General features: G+C 42.2%; 1 protein-coding gene across 4 annotated transcripts in view; it reads left to right on the plus strand.

Moving 5' to 3' along the window:
• Window positions 1–19,148, plus strand: part of RUNX2 (RUNX family transcription factor 2) — a 305,508-nt gene that overhangs the window by 270,245 nt on the left and 16,115 nt on the right. For all 4 annotated transcript variants that reach the window (XM_085610525.1, XM_085610527.1, XM_085610526.1 and 1 more), the window contains one exon: window positions 11,644–11,805. In XM_085610525.1, the coding sequence (XP_085466651.1) occupies window positions 11,644–11,805 (162 nt within the window). The remainder of the gene's footprint in view (window positions 1–11,643; window positions 11,806–19,148) is intronic.

A 19,148-nucleotide genomic window follows, 5' to 3' on the forward strand; every position in this document is an offset into this window, starting at 1 on the left:
CTGCAGGAAACAAGTTGCAATGTCCGCAGTTGGTGTAGAACAGTTTTGCAACATGCTGTGGCCAGTCTTGCGGCACATAGTTGGCGATCAAGAAAAGATGCCCCATATCTTTATTCTAAATTAATAATTGGAACTTTCCTACATCAATCATGAGACTGGGTGAATATATCTGGCACAATTGTGGTTGGGGGGTCGCTGGATGAATTAAAGGTTATTAATGCTGTTGATGTCTTCATTCTCATCTCTAAGATTACATTTTAATTTCAGTCAGTCAGTTTGTTGATTATTATTCCCTGTTGATTGCATTGCCATTTTGTTCACCCTCAGCAAAACCTTCCTGCCTATCCGGCCTGTTGTTTCTTATAACTTAGGTAGTTAACACTTAACGACTATGAAATTATGTTACATTTAGTTGTGCCATACATCTGTAACGTTTAGAGCAATTTTGTAATTTTTATATAATTGATTAAACGATATATCTTTTTAAATTGGATGATTATCCAATAGAAATGGATTCTCAAGCATAATAATCATTCGTAGAGTGACATGTGATTGTCAAGAATCCTGGGTTTCAGGCTTTGAATAACCAGAGCATTCTGTTCTATGGTGATAGGGACAGAAGACATTGCATATTCTGATTTTAAGCTCACAGCCAGCGGCGGCTCCTCTGCTAAGAGGGAGGAGCGCCGCTCCACTGCTCTTTGAGCAGTACAAAAAGTAAAAATAAAATGATAATATTATATTATCAGTTTATTTTTATGTAGTGAGGCAGGTTTACGGGGCGAGGCCGGGCTGTTGTCACAGCCAGCAGGGGAGGAGTGGGTGGGGCACGTAAGTGTGCATGACAGGTTGTCCGGCCAAACAGTCACACACATTTTGCATGTTCTCCACCAGCTGTATTTACTGCACAGCCTGCGTGGAGAACATGCACAGGCTCACACCAATCAAGATGCTGCTGTCATGGTGACAGAAGAGGTGTGATTGGATTAGGGGAGCCTGTGTGTGCTTGCCGCTTCCGGAGGTGAGGCGGTGGCCGGCAGCAAGGTATGTCACTTCTAATTTATTTTTCTATCCCCCTCTGCCCCCGCCTCACCCGTAATACTCGGTGGCAGCCACCACTGCTCATAGCCATTGTGCTGCGCCCAGACTGTTGGTCTCCTGGCCCATCAGTGAAGGGCTCTCTTTGCCATTCGTGGACATTAGTGAAAAGTCCCAGTGTTGCAGTCTGTGAGAGTGTCTAGAGTATTTTTCTCCAATGAAGAAAATCATGTCTGTGGTGATAAATAAATGATGTATCAGATGCAAAAATACCGGATTTAACAAATATGTAAGCCACAGAAGATGCCGTGATTACCTCAAATTATGAGCCCCACAGAATAAATGCCTGTGCAAAATCCTACCTCAAGTGAAAATGCACTAGTTATACATTCTGAGCCGGGTCACGGTGCCTATCGCACTTCCTGTGCCATATGTGCAGATATATATGTGATTCTGAACATGCTGCCCGGCATTCAGCTCAAACATGCCAGTTTTTTTTCAAAATGCCAAGCTATGGCTTGATCACTGATGCTCAAATATAAAAATGACACGGGCAGGTACATTTCTACATTGCACTGGAATGCTAGAATCCCCATTGTACGGCTATGTGAAGCACTACTGTCACCTGTAAGAAATGTATTTGAGAAGCACAATCCTGGCCAGGAAAATGGTAGATTCGGGAATGACACTCGAGCAGATCTTACTAGGGTTTGTGACAACTTTCACTCGTTTCTCGACTGGACTTCAATATCGGGTAAGAGGTTTCATTGTTGCACCACCATCACAGAGAAGAAAGTGAAAGTCACATGCACGCATTTAGTAAGGAGTGTGTTATGGAAATTAAAAAAAATATGGAAGAAGTAATAAAAGCACTCTCAACGCACAAAGCTTCAAAAATATGATAATGAAAAACGAATCTAAAGAGAAAATAATGGCTTTAGAATTTGAAAAGGAAACGGTGAAAACCCAAAGAAAGATTTAAGAAATATTAAGCTTTTTTCTTAATACTATCAGGGGACATGAAGTTTACGGACCCTCAAAGTATCTGTTCACAAACACATTTAGTAATCCTAAAGTGGTCAGCCAAAGAAGACACAATAGGAGACGTACTAAAAGGGCACTTTTGGGCCATTACTGCCTCCGGAGAGAGCTGAAGATATTTGATTGGTACAACAAGCCCTAAAAATTTGTTTCCAATTTAAAATAACTGCCATTACTTTTAGTAGTCAAAAGTAAAGCATTAGAACTAAAAATAACAAAAAGTTCTGTAAACCTGAGGGGAGCCTGGATAGTCGGATTATTTGAGAACTGCTTATGCCAAGCTAATCCATAAGCAAAAAGATGTGGTAAGAATCAGTGGCAGGCGGTAATTTTACCAGGGAGGAGCCACAAATGCACACATACACACTGATGCACACCCACAAAAATACCCACCCATTCACAACAGGCACTCAAAAATACACATACATACGTACGTACGTACGTACATACACGCATGCACCAAACATAAAAAACACATAAAACTTACCTTCACTGCAGCTCTCTGAGAAGAAAGCCTCAGAGGTCCTTGGAGGGTTGGGACTGCTGCCTTCCGTCATTGGCTGACCTTATGCCAGCCAATGAGGGAAGGCAGCAGTCCCTCACTCTTCTCAGAGTGGGATGGGTGATCCCACCCCACTCTGTGATGAGGTGTTACTGATTGACACTCCGGCCTGGGCACCTCAGGGCTTAAAACTGAAGCGCCCAGGTCCGTGGCAATCAATGATGCTCCTCCTCATCAGGAGGGGGAGGGCCTCGAGGCACTTTTACCAAGCTGCTTAGGTCACGCCCACAGGGCTGTGAAATCCTCAGCCTGTCAAACTTCAGCTCAGGCACCAGGAGCCTGCACATTTAGCCTGACCTGAACAAGAAGAGTGTTTGTCAGGCTGACCTTTGTTCGGCCTGACAGACACTCTTCTTTCTGGAAAAGGGTGGGGGGCGATGCCGCTCAGCCCATAAGGACAGGCCGCAGCTGGGAAGAATATACCGCACTAATTTGTGCCAGATCAGAGGTAAAGGAGAGAACTGGAAACCGGTATGTTGTACAAAGTTATCTATCATGATCTCAGAGCAAAGGATCATCAATAAGATGAAAGCATCATCTGCAGTAGGGCTGCAGGGATCGACGAGTAGTCATCGAAACACAGCCTGGAATGGCGGGCTTTTATTTAATTAATTGACACTTTTGTAGGATTTTTAAGAATTGACAAAATACCTAAAAATTGGAGAGCAGGTAGTATCATGATAACTCATAAATAGGACCTGAAAAAAGATATAGGAAACCACCACATATGTTCCATGTTACACTCACTGTGCAAATTCTTTTCCTGGGTAATCTTAGATGAACTCTTTGACTCTATAAACAATAGTAGGATCAACTCCCCATTCTAGAGGGGTTTAAGGGAGGGCTATTCTGCAACCCACAATGTTAACTTTGCTGATTAGTGATTCTGGTGTCTGGGAAGCCCCGCTGCTCTATTGTGCACCTTTCAACCTCACTCAAGCATACCGTAATGTATCGCATGCAAAGTTGTAGCCTAAATTACATGAAATTGCCATGTCTAGTCTATATTTCATCCTAGTTGCATGTGAAGACATGGACGGCAATTAAAAACCGGGCAGTAGGAGAGATGCCCAATAAGATATACTGCTACTCCGAAACTAAGCAAGGATGTGCCTTGCCCTCATATTTAATTCATACATATACTAGTGATTTTTTCTCCCATTTGAGTCTCAGCAGAACCAATCTTCCACAACTAAGCAGTCATTCGAATCCTGGCTTTGCTTTATTTAGATAACATGTTATTGTTGGATAGTACAGCGGAGTGGTTGGAAAGATTGTTGACGACCCTCACTAAATATGCAAGACAGAATCAGTTGTAAATACATGCATCAATAGCCAGATACTTTCATTTGGGTCTTATAGTTACGCAGGCTCTGGGTTTATTGACGGCCACGGGCTAGAAACTGTACCTGAATATAGATATTTGGGATAATGGTAAGATCCCATAACAGACCATGAGAGCAGCAGGCCATGCGATGCCAAGTTAAGGGCACCTGTAAGAGCTAACTTTTGGTGAATTTTAGCAGGTAATGGGACTTCCAGAAGACAAAGCTATCAAGAGTATAAGGGGCTTGAGACCCCGTGGAGATGCTCCAAGGAACAAGGGCAGAGTTCTGGAGTATGAAAGAGATCCTCACAACATTCCGAGCAGGCCTCTTACCCCAGTCTCCCTCCTGCCATCTTACTCCCACCCTCTCTCTGGCGCGTTACTCTCAGCCTCTCTATGACACGTTGTCATGGACAGAAGGGCCTAGTATTAGGCCTCTTCCCCCCCACACTCCTGTTTGCATACACTTAGGGTCATGAGTCTACAGTGTAGGCCACCGTTCCCACACATTTTCTTCTGCCCATTACATACATGCTTCTCTCTGTGAGTTACGCTTAACTTGCTGTCAGTGATGCACTTGTCTGTGAGTGACAGAAGCTTGCACCACTGTTACCGCTTTTGTCCTTGTTGAGTGTTTGGGAGAAAGCTTACACTCGCAGACGTAGCAAGGATGCCATGGCACTAATGCAAGCAAGAAAATGCCCCCTAACCCCTGTTTAGGTAGTATGACGAGCATCACTGGACCAATAGGCCGTCATACTGCATACATGGTTATACAGACTTTACACTGAGTGCTGATTTTTAGAGGTTAGCCCCAAAAACCCTCTTATCCCTCTACCGGGATATACTAGATAATCTGTGTTCATCATTAAACAGTTCACTTGGGGGCGGGGTTGTAACTTTGAAGGCCCCGGCCTCTTAGCACTGAGTGAACCCGCAGTGTTTAATGTCAATGGGAGGTGGCCAGCCGCGTGCGCTTGGCTAACCTTGTATGCAGCCAAAAGAGCAGGGGCCATTTTCATGAATTGACCTTACAAACACGAAGAGGAAAAGGATGACGGACAGCAGATGGCCTACTTTTAACGTGAAACAATTAACCTCAACAGCCGAATGTCGTGATGTGTAGCGCCCGGACGACTAGGATACGCTTTCTAGGCCTGCTGTCCAGTTGAGTGTTCAGGCTGTGATCCCTTGCCGCCTCCAGTGCTGTCACTCTGGATCTGCTGCTCAGCACACTGAGTCCTTGATGGGGTTTCTTAAATAGCCCCATGAGCTCTTTCCCAATGCACCCTAAACAGGGGCGTAGCTGGGCCAATAAGTTGGTGGTGGGGAGAGCTTCGGATTTACCAACAATCACGCTAGGGTATCTTCTTAAAACACAATACATGAGAAGCTGGACATAAGGGGGGGCTTAAGGGACACTTGAAAGAGAGAGGGGGGCGTATTGCTAAGGGCACTTAGAACACAACATTTTTCATACTAATAAACATTTTTTAAGGCCTTCAAAAAAGATATGAGGGGCATATTATCAAGGACGGCGTTAAAAATTATCGCCGCTTTAGCGACAGAAAACTGCCGCTAAAGCGGCTATAATGGGCTTGATAATATGCCCTTGAGAATTCCAATAAAAGTCCATGTTCTGGTGTGAACTTGGGTTTCTATTGGAATTCTCCAGGGCATATTATCAAGCCCATTATCGCCGCTTTAGCTGCAGTTTTCTGCCGCTAAACCGGCCATAATTTTAACGCCGTCCTTGATAATATGCCCCATGAGAGAGAGAGAAAGAAAGAAAGTGTGTGTGTGTGTGTGTGTGTGTGTGTGTGTCATGTGGGCATGTACAAATCTCAGGTGAGAACCAACAGACACTTCGCCATACCCGACTGAAAGAACTTGCACCCAGCTATTTACAACAAAATATTTTTTTTAGGGGGGTGTAATACCACAAACACCCCCCTCCCCCCCGAAACTATGCAGTTGGCCATAAAAGAAAGCCCCTGGAAGTTTTATGAAGGCATAACATCACTCGAAACTTCGTCAATTCTATTTTAGCAAATGACTTTTTAGATTTTTAAATATTCATATTTCTGAATTTGGAATTCATTGTAAAAACGGAGGAATATCTTTCAAATGTACAACGCAGGATTAACCGCCACATGTGAAAAAAGCACGCAGCGCTCTATAAAACGTTCATATAAATTAAAGTATATACAGATTGGACATTTTGCTAACGTACTTCAAAGGCTTTCTGAAAGCAGTTTCATTAATTGAGACAGAGATGGCGCAAGTAAACTAGGGACAAAGTGGTGCACAGTATCACGTAATCCTTTGTGGCTATTTGCACAATTTAAATGTTTACATATGCACATCTCCGGACTTTAATAATTGCATAAATTAAGCATTGCTTTTGCGTATCTGTGCCTTCTACATTTGCAATACATTAGCATGTGTATCTCACAATCAGTACAAGACTATAGACCTTATTATGACTTTGGCGGTCCTCCTGTAGGACCGCCACCGCCCACAAGAGGACCGTCAAGGCCATATTGCCGGATTCATAGTTGAATCCAGCACGGGTGGCGGTGGTATGTTAGGCTCATAGGCGAGCTTAACATGCAGACCGCCACCGTGAGAGCGCCGACTGCATGTTCCTGCGCGGTGTAGCATGCATGTCATGCATTTCATGTCGTGCAGGAACGGGGGTGCAATTCCAGGAGGGCACCACATGTGCCCCTCTGCATGCACCCTCAGGAGCCGCAGGAGTCTCCGTCACCCTTTTTATGGCAGTCTCTCCGCTATGAAATGGGCAGCGGACAGGCAACTCATAATATACTTGGCGGTGCCGCAGTGGCATTGGCAGCATATAATTGCCCCTGACCGCTGTGCCACTGCCACGGGATCCTGGCTCCCGGTGGAGGCAGCAGTCCTGTGGTGACCCAACCGCCACACTCAAAATACTGCAGGCGGACCTGCAGTGGCGAGACCGCCAGAGGACCACCGTACTCTTTATCAGGCCCTAAATAATGTGCTAGCCCAGGACATTTGCCACATTGATCTTTAGATTGTAAATGTGAACATGAACATGCTCCTAAACAAGCAGAGTATTGCTTTGATGGATGCGTGATAATGACTCATCATCGTGAAAATACACTCCTATTGGTTATGCAGCTCAGGTAATGACACGCCCGGTAACAAACATGGCATTTACTCAGTTAGACTGAACATGAACTCTTCCCACGTGTGAGCAGCAGGGAGATGCCCATGCTATCCATGTGACCTTAGGTTCCACGATCCGTAGCACACTTCCCTCACAATCAGTCGTGGAAGTCACTATGACATACCCCTAGGCCAGCATTACCATCTAAAGCGTGAGTAAAAATGCAGCTCCCAGGTAGGCATTCAATTCATGATGATTTGTTTCACAAGCACCATGACACACTTAATCCACACAAAACATACATTTTCCAATTCTGTCGGCATTTCCTAAGTGTGTAGATAGATGCAAAAACTGTAAAAACGACATGAAACGTGAAGAAAGTAGCATTGCTCTCCGTAGTGCCTTGAAACTGCACTACCCAAATTCAAGATTAAATGACACCAGTTCTTCCCATTACACTGCCCCTAGGACTGCATGAACACTATATGCAGAATCACTCAGTAGGACAACTGAGGTAAGGCTAATGAAGAAGGGGGCGGACCTGACAGCGAAAACTGACAGCGACAGCGGTCTGTAGACAAGACGTAACCACCATGTGATAGGGTTTTTTTAAATTTTTTTAAAGCAGTATGTTTCTCTGAGCATTTAGTCAATTTATTCTAGGGTCACACCTGAACAGCCTTTGTTGGCATGTGCTTCAACAGGAAGGGCCTACTAAAAATAAACACCTTTTGCAGTGGGCAGCAGCGTTGACCTTATGATACCTGAAAACTGCAATTTTTATGCAGGCAATATTTGTATCCACTGTACCGAAAGCTGAAAGCACCCAAGCAGAGAGACCAAGTACAAGGAAAGGCGCAGTCGTTTGACTGTAGAGAGGAGATTGCGCGTCTTTTTGACCACCTCCATCTTGACTGGTCTTGGTAGCTTTGGACTGTGTAACAGAAGCTTCATTTAGGCGCAGTCCCCTCTCGAAAGGGATGCATTGTTCTCCCAATTCAGACTTGAGTTTGAGCATGCATAGGTCTGAGCTGTGATTCTTGCCTCAGATTGCCTTGCACTAATTGAAGGCACACAATCTTCTACCTGTGAACACTAAATTGAACTAATAGTAGGAGGCAGGAGTGACTACAAACAGCAGACATAATGGCTCACAGTCATGCTGATTTGAATCACAGCCAAGCCATACCATTTAAATTGTGAAACTGCTGAACACGAGTCCATTAAGTGTAATGATCAAGTTCCCTTCAGCTTTTCACAAAGGTGGTTTTTGTTAAACACTTATGCTATGCACGGAAAGGCATTACTACAAAGTGCTAGAAACCCTTATTAACAAAAAATGTTGTCATTTTTTATCGAGCTTGTCCCTACAGGGAGATTTCTGCTTCCCAGACACCTTTTGAAACAAACCATGTTGGAGCAGACAGTATAAAAGAAGAAATAAGAGAAATTTTAACTATAGGGCTTTATGGAAAAGTGACCAGTTTATGAAGGCGCGTTTTCCAGAAGCCCAGAGATTGCTGCTCTTTCCTTTCAATGATGCCTGCTTCAAACCTTCACATAAAAAATAGTTTCATGAAGAATTTGAGAAAACACAATTGTGAATATCTGCACAAAACACTCCAGTAAAATACAAAAGCAGTTGCTTCACTCCTGCATAACCTCAACCTATTGAATTCAATTGTGATTTAAGTTTAGAGATGTTTACTGAAAACAAAAAACTTTTCCGATTTAAGGCCTGGCTTGGTAGTGCAGCAGTCTGAGTTTCCATTTAAAAGCCGTTTTTATTAGGCCTGGCGGAGCAGTCCAACTGTCTGCAGACCTACAGCCATCAATTCTTTTTTTAAATATGCATGGATTGAACTTTGCCTCAGCTAAAAGGCATATTTCTTTCCCGTCTCATGCTACTGGTTGTTTAATGTATCATTCCACCTCCTATGGAGTGCTTGCATTAAACTGCCTAAGGGATTTTAAATCTCAAATGTACACACTAAATTACCACACATTACATTTTTTTTAATCTTAGACACGCACTTTATGTAGAAGGCAAACAGTTATTTTTGTGTGTGTGTAAGTCATACACACACACATATATGTTTACCCACATATACAAATGTGTATCGACACACAATCCACCTGCTTAAATCAAAACAGACATTGACGCAGCCAGCAGGTTTGGCTTTAATGGGCTAACACAGGTATGCACAACTGCAGTTTACATGCATTATTAGGACATTGAAGTCCCGTGTTTTGGTTTTGCCAATGCTTGCTTGTTTTGATAATAACTTTGGCATTGTTTGACAAATCTGCATGAAACTTTAAAAACACGTTTATCTGGTTTAGGTTTGGCATGTCAAGGTTCATGCAAATTACAGGTGTCTGGACCATTACTCCTCGGCCAATCCTTGAACTGGGGTTTGTGGACTGTCTGTAGATCTAAATTTAAAAAAAATGCCATCTCATTGGACGAGTGAGCTTTTTGCTTCCATTGTTGTTTTTGGGTCCGTAGTCCCAGACTTAGGTGCAATTAATCGAAAGCTCCGAATGGCTGACCTCAACAGAATATTATTTGTTGAGGCTAACATTACAGGACATAGGACATAGGACTGAATCTCCAAACTACACCAGGTCAGCATCTCCTGACCCTCTGGATTAGGTTGGGGGGGTCACAAAGGTACCTTCATTTGTATAAAAAATATAATAAAATGATTTTGCTGTTGAGTTTGCGAACCCTGTGATAGGGTTCACAGACTTGGAGCATAGGCATATAAAACCTTATTGGTATCCACTCCTGGGTTTACAGACCCGTGGGTGGGATTGCGAACTCTGTGTTGACACAGAGTCTTTACAAGGGTCCTAAAGATCTTTTGGGTTCGCGAACCCAATTAAAAAAAACTATAAAATGTTCTAATGAGAAAAATAAAAAAATAAAAGGGGCCAATGTCTGCTTAGCTATTCATGGTAACTTTGGTGGAGGGCTTTGACGAACCCTAGATCTGAAGCCAACCCCTACTGCGAACAGCTAAAATTCATACACAACAGGTTGGCCACCCATGGGGTTTGGTCACCTGTGGGCTTTGCAAGCAGGGCCTGTCCAGAAGCTAGGTCTGGGGGGCAACTGCCTCAGCACAAAGGTCATGTGCAGCGGGAGTCAATTAAGCCATTCTAGATTGGGAAGAGGAGTTGGCCTAACGGCTAGGGCGGTCGACCTCGAATCTGGGGAACCGGGTTTGAGTCTCGCAATTACGCTGAACATCCAGTGATTCTGGGTAAATCACTTAATCTCCCTGTGCAAAGCGCTCTGATACCCGATACTGGGTCAAGTTCGCGCTATACAAAAGTCTGTAAAAAAAAAAAAAAAACAAGATGAAAACAAATGTAAAACCATGATGGAGTAGAGTTTAGTGCAGTTTTATATAGCGCGAACTCCACACACATATATTGGATCACTGTGCATGAGCACTGGTTAAATTACACAAGATCACATTCATGTTTTGAGGCACGGGCGAAGTGATGTGCCCAGAATCACAGGATTTTGAGCACAACGAGATTCAATCATGGTTCTCAAATTCCAAATTCTGCAGTTCTGTTTGTAACACCAGTCAACCCTGCAGCTGGACAGAAATGGAGATTAAGATGCACAGCGCCATTAAACGGAGCCTTGCTGGTGGTCGTGTACGACAACTTGTATTTTGCTGCTTCTGTCATTGCATACAGATATATAATAATGATAAATCAAGTAACTTTACACTTACAGCAAGCCAGGGCTATTGGCTTTGCCAATGGTTGTTGTTTGTGTAAGATAAATCAGCAACAACTATGGCTTCCTTGTATATAACATTGAAAATGCTTCCGTTCTGAAATGATGAGACTGAAAGAACTATAACGAGTCTCCTTGAAGTTACCTCAAAACCAGTGACGAGTGGCACTGCTGCAGAGGTAAGATTCTTTTTTTCACCCCGAGGGCAACAAGCGCGTCCGACTGTTATTGCTACACATTACACGAATGGGGAAAAAATGCCTAGCTAATAATTAAAGGAGTGTGTGTACTGCTGCCAGTAAAAGATCCAGTCCCGGTGGGCGGGTCCAAAAGTGGACAGGGCGGCAACAAGGAGGGACTAAAAAGTCCCCTTTACAATAGAATGCCAGCGTTCAGCCTAAGCTATGATGCGAGCCAATGGGAAGAGGGGGTCGGGCTTCAAGTCCCCTTCCTCAACCGTATTGATTTGAAGAAGCTCTTGAATGCCGAGAGCAGTGCATGCTCACTGCTATCGCCAGCCGAGACCTAAAAAAACTCCTTGAAGCAGTGGTAGAATATTTCACACATCCAAATTAGCAATGCTATCGCTTTCTATTTTCTTTGCTTTTTATCTACTGTTTGATTAAATAACTGAGTGCACTGGTGGAAACTAGTACATGATGTGGCGCAAGACCATTACATTAGTGCTTTTAAATGTAAATATAAGCTGAAAGATTGACTACTGCTTTGTGTTCTAAAACTGTATCCTGTTCTGTTTTCAGATCCCAGGCAGGCCCAGTCGTCCCCTCCGTGGTCCTACGACCAGTCCTATCCAGCCTACTTGAGCCAGATGACCTCGCCATCCATTCATTCCACAACCCCCCTCTCCTCCTCTCGAGGCACAGGACTTCCCGCCATCACGGATGTGCCAAGACGCCTCTCAGGTAATACTCCTTTCATATACAGCTTATACTACCATTCTTTATCATTTTCCTAAATGCTTATCGAGCACAAAAGGTTTACATTAAGATTCCTTTCATGTCTTGGTGATGAGGAATGGTGAGTACATGTCATGAAGTCATGAACTTTTGATGTTCACAATCGACCAATTTTGCCAGAAATCAAAAGGGCTATTCAAATGGGATCTGCCTAATTATTTCTCAGAAAATCTTATTTCTGCTTGGATAATAATATGTACAGTATTGCAACATTTATAAAAGCTTCTTTTGAAAGTGTATATAACCATAGAGTCCAAAGACTCCAACATGCTAAAAGGGCACTGAGCCTATGAGATATTAGGATGCAATGAAGCCGATTAACATGGGTAACTCTAGGAACAAATCTACTGAGGCACCTGATCTGTTGATCCTATGTGGAGGTCATTTGAAGCCATTCATTGATAATATGCAAATATGAATCCACCTTATGAGAATGCTGGAAACAGAAGACTGAAAAACATAGTGATTAGAAATAAATAGTGAGATCTGAATAAGATCGCCTTCCAGCAGGGGTCTCAGTGAGCATGACACATGTGTAGGTAGAAAGTGTCAATATACATTCGGGTCAACTAGCCTTTGTATCTTTTTCCAGAATATGGGTAGATATGTGTATGAATGAGAAAGAGAGCTTGACTATAAGTTATTACACACACCTCCATACACAATTACTGGTATCAGATGACTGCAAGCTGGACGATGTAACAGGATGCTGTCTGTTGAACCTTCACCTACTAGCGTTTTAGGACTTCCAAGATGCTTCATTATGCGCACTCACATGAACCATACTCTGAGTCTGACTGAGATTTCATCTCAACATGGAAATAAATAATTATCTAATAAATAAATAATCCATAAAGATAAGTGCTTTTGAGAGAATTACATATTTGAAATTGTTAAAAATAAATAAAAAAATCTGTAAGTGGACACTTCTGTGGACCGTAGGCTGTACAGTCCCTCCATTAGGGCACTCTACAAAGGTGAATCAACACCTTTTGAGACTCTTGAAATTCTGTTTTAGCCTCCCATAGTGATACAACCGAAGGAACAAATAGTTGAGGCATAGCTTTAAAAAAAAAAAAAAACATGACAAGCTGGCCAAAGTTTGAATTTGTCTTCACAAATGTGATAGTTAAATTTGCATCTTCATTATACCAGTGTAAATTCGACAGAATCAGCAAAATGCGTGCTTTTTGCCAGGAATGTTGAAATTGGAGGAACACATAATAGAGATGTTTTCAGCAATATAACCGAACATCAAGGATTGTCAAATCCATCGAATGTCGTCTCCTTCTCGACATTGACCCAGCTCTCGAGGCCAAGCATGTAGGCACTGTACCTTGTCTCGACATTGATGTCCTCGGCATCGACCTGGAATTACATTGTTTTTGAAGATGTTCTCTCTTTATGGATCTCCCTCTCCTGGAGTCCTCAAAGGAAGGTGGAAGAGCCTTGGTAGAGGATGGACCCTCTCCGGGCTCATGCAACATCCCACCTTTGGACTGTGTCTCCTGTTGTCTGTGTCACTCTTCTGTTCCATGAAGATGAATCTCTCCCTGTCTCTTAGGGTACATCTGGAAAAGGATCTGTAGTGCTGACACCTGTCAGGGATGTGGCTATCAAGAAGGCAGCTGTTGCATACATCATGAAGATCTGATTTGGCCTTATTTCAGCCAAAGGCAGGGCATTTAGCAAATAAAGAAGACATTTTATTTGACTAGAAAATACACTTTCCAGTCAGAAAATGATGGAAAAACACTGGAAACGTTGAAATCCGTTGAATAACAAATCATTACGGAGAGAAAGTTTTGAAGAAAGAAGCCAAAAAAGCCCGAGCTCAGGGCTGCAAGATCCTGTCACCAGGAGCCAGAAAGAAGAACTGTGGTAACTGCCACCTACTGGGCATGATGGAATACTGGTGGGTTGTGAGCCGTTCAAGGCATATATTCTCTTTTCATATCTGCAGTGTTGCAGCCTAGAAGTTTACATTGTCCTCTTCCTTCATCAACATTTATTTAAAAAAAGGTTTGTGACTGAGATATGTAAGGACAAATAATGCAATTCCAGCTAATATTTCCTGTTTTTTTAAATTATATACTAACCATTTTTTAAAAGCAACTTAAAGCAGTTTGCCAATATAGCCTCATTTATAGGCTGCAAAACATTTAATAACTTAAGTGCTTGTCCAGGCCCTACTGAAGAAAAGCGATCTTTAGAAGATATGTTGTAAAGGGATCCCCACTATGTGGGCGGGACTAATCAGTGCTTATTATTTAAATGGGGATTCCCCTGTGAGAGAGAACTAGGATTAAAGGTAAGAAACCATTACATCCATGTTGGCAGTCATAAATAAACTGTGGAAAACACCACCACTATTGTCACACCGTGGGTCGTGAATCCACCCGCAGGTCGCCCCCTTAACTCCCGGGCGGTCTACGGAACCGCTCAGTGAGCTGCGATTACCTCCTTAGTGTCCCACGTTGTACAGTGGGATGCTCCATATACTCACCTGAAACCTAGGGAGTCTTACAAGGGGTCGCGGAAGGACACTCTTAGATTTGCTGGTCAGGTGGGCTGGAGGCATTCTTCTCCTTGGGGGCCATATTCTTTTCCTATGTAGTTTTCTTTCTCCCATAATACCACAGGAAGGGGTTTGTTACACTTTTCTATCTATTGCCCTATCCAAAATGGCAGCTTACTACTTCCTCTTCATCACTTCCTGTCTTTGGGTATATAAGGGTCAGAACTGTCTTTCCTTTTGCGTTGGAACATTCTTTTCTCCTGCTGGTGTTTCTTCACTCATACTGCTGAATCTTCATTCCTGCTGGTGTTTCCTCATCCACTGGTGATTCTGGCTCCTGTAGTTCTGTTCTGATCCTTCTTCTTCCCATTCTGGACATCTTATATTGTCATCAACATCTAAGCCCTGCTACAACCTTTGGAATCTTCATCTGTTCCAGTCCTCTTCTGCCTCCTGGGAGTCTCCAGTTGCCATCAGAGGTTTTTTCCCCTTCAGAGTTTTTCCTCATGGGAACTACTTCCACAGGGCAATGTCTGCTTCGGCATTCCATTGTCAGCAGCACCGTGGCTACCAGGAAGGGTTGCCCCTACCTCGGGCAGACAAGAATCATCAGAACCCGTACCAGTGAACCTTTTGTTCGCTCCAAGACTACAAAAAGACGTCTGTCCACTGAAGATCCGACACACTATATTTATCAATGGATGAAGGAGAGGTACCTCTGCCTAAGTGGGTCAGAAATTGAAACTCAGAAAGTGGGGCACTATCCAGGTGACAACTTTCCTTTTGTTTGGCCGAGGAATCAGGTGCCAGGCCAACCCAACAAAAGCTTTAAAAAACTTTGTAGTGTTTTTCCATTGATTCAACTACCTAGACTTGGAGCTTTTGACACTGACCTACAAACAATATTGTATTCACTAGCACACAATAGAAGGATATATTGACACTTCAATTAATGCAAATATCAAACAGCCAAACTCTGCTTCTATTAAAGAAATTAGCTGATATTAGGTAACTAAAAAGAACTGCGCTGGCTGCCATTGCAACAGAGCAAACATTTAAAATCCTATGCACTGTATTCATACTTCAGGCAGATCATGGCCCAAGATATCTTCAGTCACTGTTCCTGAACCACGTCCTGAAGCACAACCTGAGACCCAGTAATGCTGTCCTGCTTGTTCAGGCTATATTCTAACGAAAGAGCTACACTAGGAATCCCTGTGTTTTAAGCTCAGCTTTTGAATGATCTGTGTCCATACTAAATAAGAAACACTTGAAAACAAGTCTATGTAAAGAAGCTTTTGCAGTCAACCATGATGTCCTGGGACCACTACCGTATGAGAATAAACAGGCCCCCTGGATGCACAGTTCAATCTAAAGATTATATCAGAAACTTGTTCATGCTTGGACGGACCTTCTCGATCCAGCTACTTCATCCAAACAATGAATTGAACAGTCTTCTAGAATTTCCACCATCTCATCTTCACAAGTGCTACAAAGTGGCAATCCACACAAGGCAGTGCTTTACAAACCAATACAGTACACCAGCAGTGGAAGGGAACCTGTCCCATTCTCCTTCGAAGGTGACCTGCCTTCCCTAACTGGATTAAATAATGTCACATATACTTCTCTTTTATGTGTCTTACTACATGGTTTTATTCATTGATTTAATACAATAAACAATATGCATCTCTCCTCGCTATTAAGCATTGATTTGCAAAGGATGATGCTGAAATGGAAGCAAGCTGTCTTGAGCAATTGTTGCCGGTGCTTCTGGAGTCCTGGTAAAGGCCTACACATTTTATTTTATCCCTGACTTTGTGCTAGATTATGTTCATAGTTGTTAAGTCAATCAATATACATGTTCTAGTGCCCTGATATAATATCTGACGGTGATACCAACGCTAATACCTTTTCTCAAAAATCATTGTTTCCCTCATGGAATGGTTTTCAAGTGCTAGTGAATGGCAGTGCCCAAGCCCAAGAATACTAATCCCAACACCCTAAGTAGAACCGCCATCAGTGCCAGTAACTCAGTGGCTGTCAAGTATATCACTCTCATTACATTAGAGCCACTCCAAACGTATCCCCTAATAAACACCAGTACCCTGAGGTGCCTGTTTGCCACACATAATACAGCATATTGCTTTGAGGTTAAATGAAGTAGGTTTAATGAAATAATGCTGAACCTTAACTATGGAATAAAAGGGTACTTGAATTAAAGGGGACTGGTAAATTAAGTCAGTAGGATGGCTCAGTGAGTTGGACACTTGCTGCTGATATATCTTATGATCTGCAGGTCACAAGTTCAAATCCGGGCAAATCAGCTTCCCATGCTTCCGAGGTTGTTAAACGGAGTACCATTACATTGCGTACTACTTAACAAATTTACAATGCTTTGAAGTGGCAAACGTTTGGTATGAAATGGTAGTTTAAAACCAAGTTGTTATCTTGAATATTATGCCGTAATCATCTGTTGAATACGGATTCAACAGATCGGCACGCCTGACTTGTAGCAAGGCTAAAGATCTTCTAACTCAGAGGTTGATGAACTCATCACTGAGAAGCCTTGCATACAAATGTCATCATCAATATTTTTAAAGCTTTCAGACTTTTTAAAATCCCAACAAATCCACACTTTCTCTATTTGCGTCCTGCATCCTCACACTAGGAGAAGTCCCCAATTTTCTTGGTAAGCAAATATAATAACGATCTATTATTTCCCAATGCAATTTTGCTTTAGATGTCTCGGAGAAGGCCTTTGGGCCATCTCCACCTTACTTAGTTAGAAGAGAGACCATCATGTTCCCTGTTACATTAATATTTTTCATGGAAAGAAGCAATATGATTTATCGGAGTTGGATTAGGAAGTAAATTCTCAGCACAGCCTCAGCCAGGACACAATCAGTCTGCAGACTAAGAAGTGTAAGAAAGGAAAAAACAAGACAGGAGGCCTTTGTCATCTATGCACCCAAGATCTGAAACAACATCCCCGTATCCATGTGAACCACTGAAACGCTGCTCCTATTCAGGAAAGAGTTGAAGACTCACCTCTTTAAAGAAAACTATATCACAATTCATTAGGTGTCCACAACTCAGCTTCCTCTCTTATTATTCCTGGCTTTAAGCTTTCCCTTGACCACATACAGCGCTCATACATGCAAAAATGTTAATTTAATTGAGGTATGTGGTGCATAAATAGCCAGAGGGAATGTGCCATCACCACTATATAATATGCTTCTCTAAACACTCTTCCTATTGTTTTTTCGGCATTTAGACCAAGATTTCATATCTTAAAATTTTATTTTGAAATGAATACATCCATAAGCCTGAAGAGAAGCACAGTCCGGATAAGCAGGGCAGGTGACAATGCAAGACAGACCGGTGCTTTCAGATGTGGCAGATTTCTTCAGTCGTTTATAAGTTAATACTGATGTCAAATGGTAGTGATGGGCAGTATGTGATCTAACATGGGGAGACTGGAATTGTTGTATTTAGATGTAGAGCAGAAATAAAAAGCTGCAGAATATGTAAGCCAAGCCGTCTGTCAATGAAATGGAACAGTTCCCTGAAATTCTATTGTGGAACGAAAACTTCATTTAAGCAGCACATGTTGAATAAATAATGTTTTTTCCTTAGCATGCATTTGTTTTTTTCTCTGCCCTGAATGCAGTCGGATCCCGCTCTTCGGCACCAATATTAGTACTTTTTTGACTCTCCAAAATCCCTGTTGAAGTCTTGGTAAAGGCCTGGCAATGGGATTTTATAGCCTCTTTTACATACTTTAATGTGCTCATGTTTAGCTTGTGATTAACAAGCATATCCTTCTCCTGACTTTTAGTGTCAAATGTCTTGATGTTTACCTTTGGCTTACTTTACATTAACTCTGCCTAAACTTGGGAGCCAGTTTATCTTCCCTTGATGCTGCGCGTACCTAAAGACACATAACCCAGCCTGATTTAATTTTACTTGTGAGTTACCTGCTAACAAGGGCAGGGTGTGGGCGTTTCATGATGGACACACCTGCAAACGAGTTAATTTATGGGTGTTCTTAAACCTTTTTAAGGGTATTGAAGCTGTAATTGTTAACACAAATGAGAACTCAATTTACGCTGAAATAGTAGCATCTTCCCAGCAGTAATCCACGAACTCTGTAAATTCCAAAAACGTGCTCCAAAAATGTAATTTAATCTACAAGAACAATTTCTTTGATTGTGAATTAGTCCCCTTGTTGGTAATAATTTAATCTTTCTTTAAAAATATTGTTGCTTTAAACATTTGATCTCTATCTAAATTTCACAATTTCATGCAACTTAAAGTACATTTATGAATCAAATGCCATTTGCAAAGCTTACATCTATAACGATTGTACTACTGAATATCGACACAAAGAATATCGAGATTCAAAACAAGGACAGAATATTGAGGGACAAGTATAGAGTTACTATTCCTAACTCCTTCTCCGTGTACCCTGAATATGTAAGTACTGCTTAAATACATTTATGTGGAGTTAGGTATAGAAAAACTAGACTTATTTACCTCATGATATTTCTTTTAAAATGTTGTCCTCGATATATATTACCATCAATATTCAGACTGCGATACTCAGAATGCACACTATTTATAACTTCTATTCACTTTCTAGACTGACCTTTTTCCTATAACATTATTTTTGCCTGACATATTTAAGTACCTCATTGCGTCATTTGTTCGGACTACCATCCTTAAATGCATGCTCGTGTTCGAACATTGAATCCTTTACAGTTTAAGTCCT

Source organism: Triturus cristatus, chromosome 6 (assembly GCF_964204655.1).
Source record: "Triturus cristatus chromosome 6, aTriCri1.1, whole genome shotgun sequence".
Classification (NCBI taxonomy): domain Eukaryota; kingdom Metazoa; phylum Chordata; class Amphibia; order Caudata; family Salamandridae; genus Triturus; species Triturus cristatus.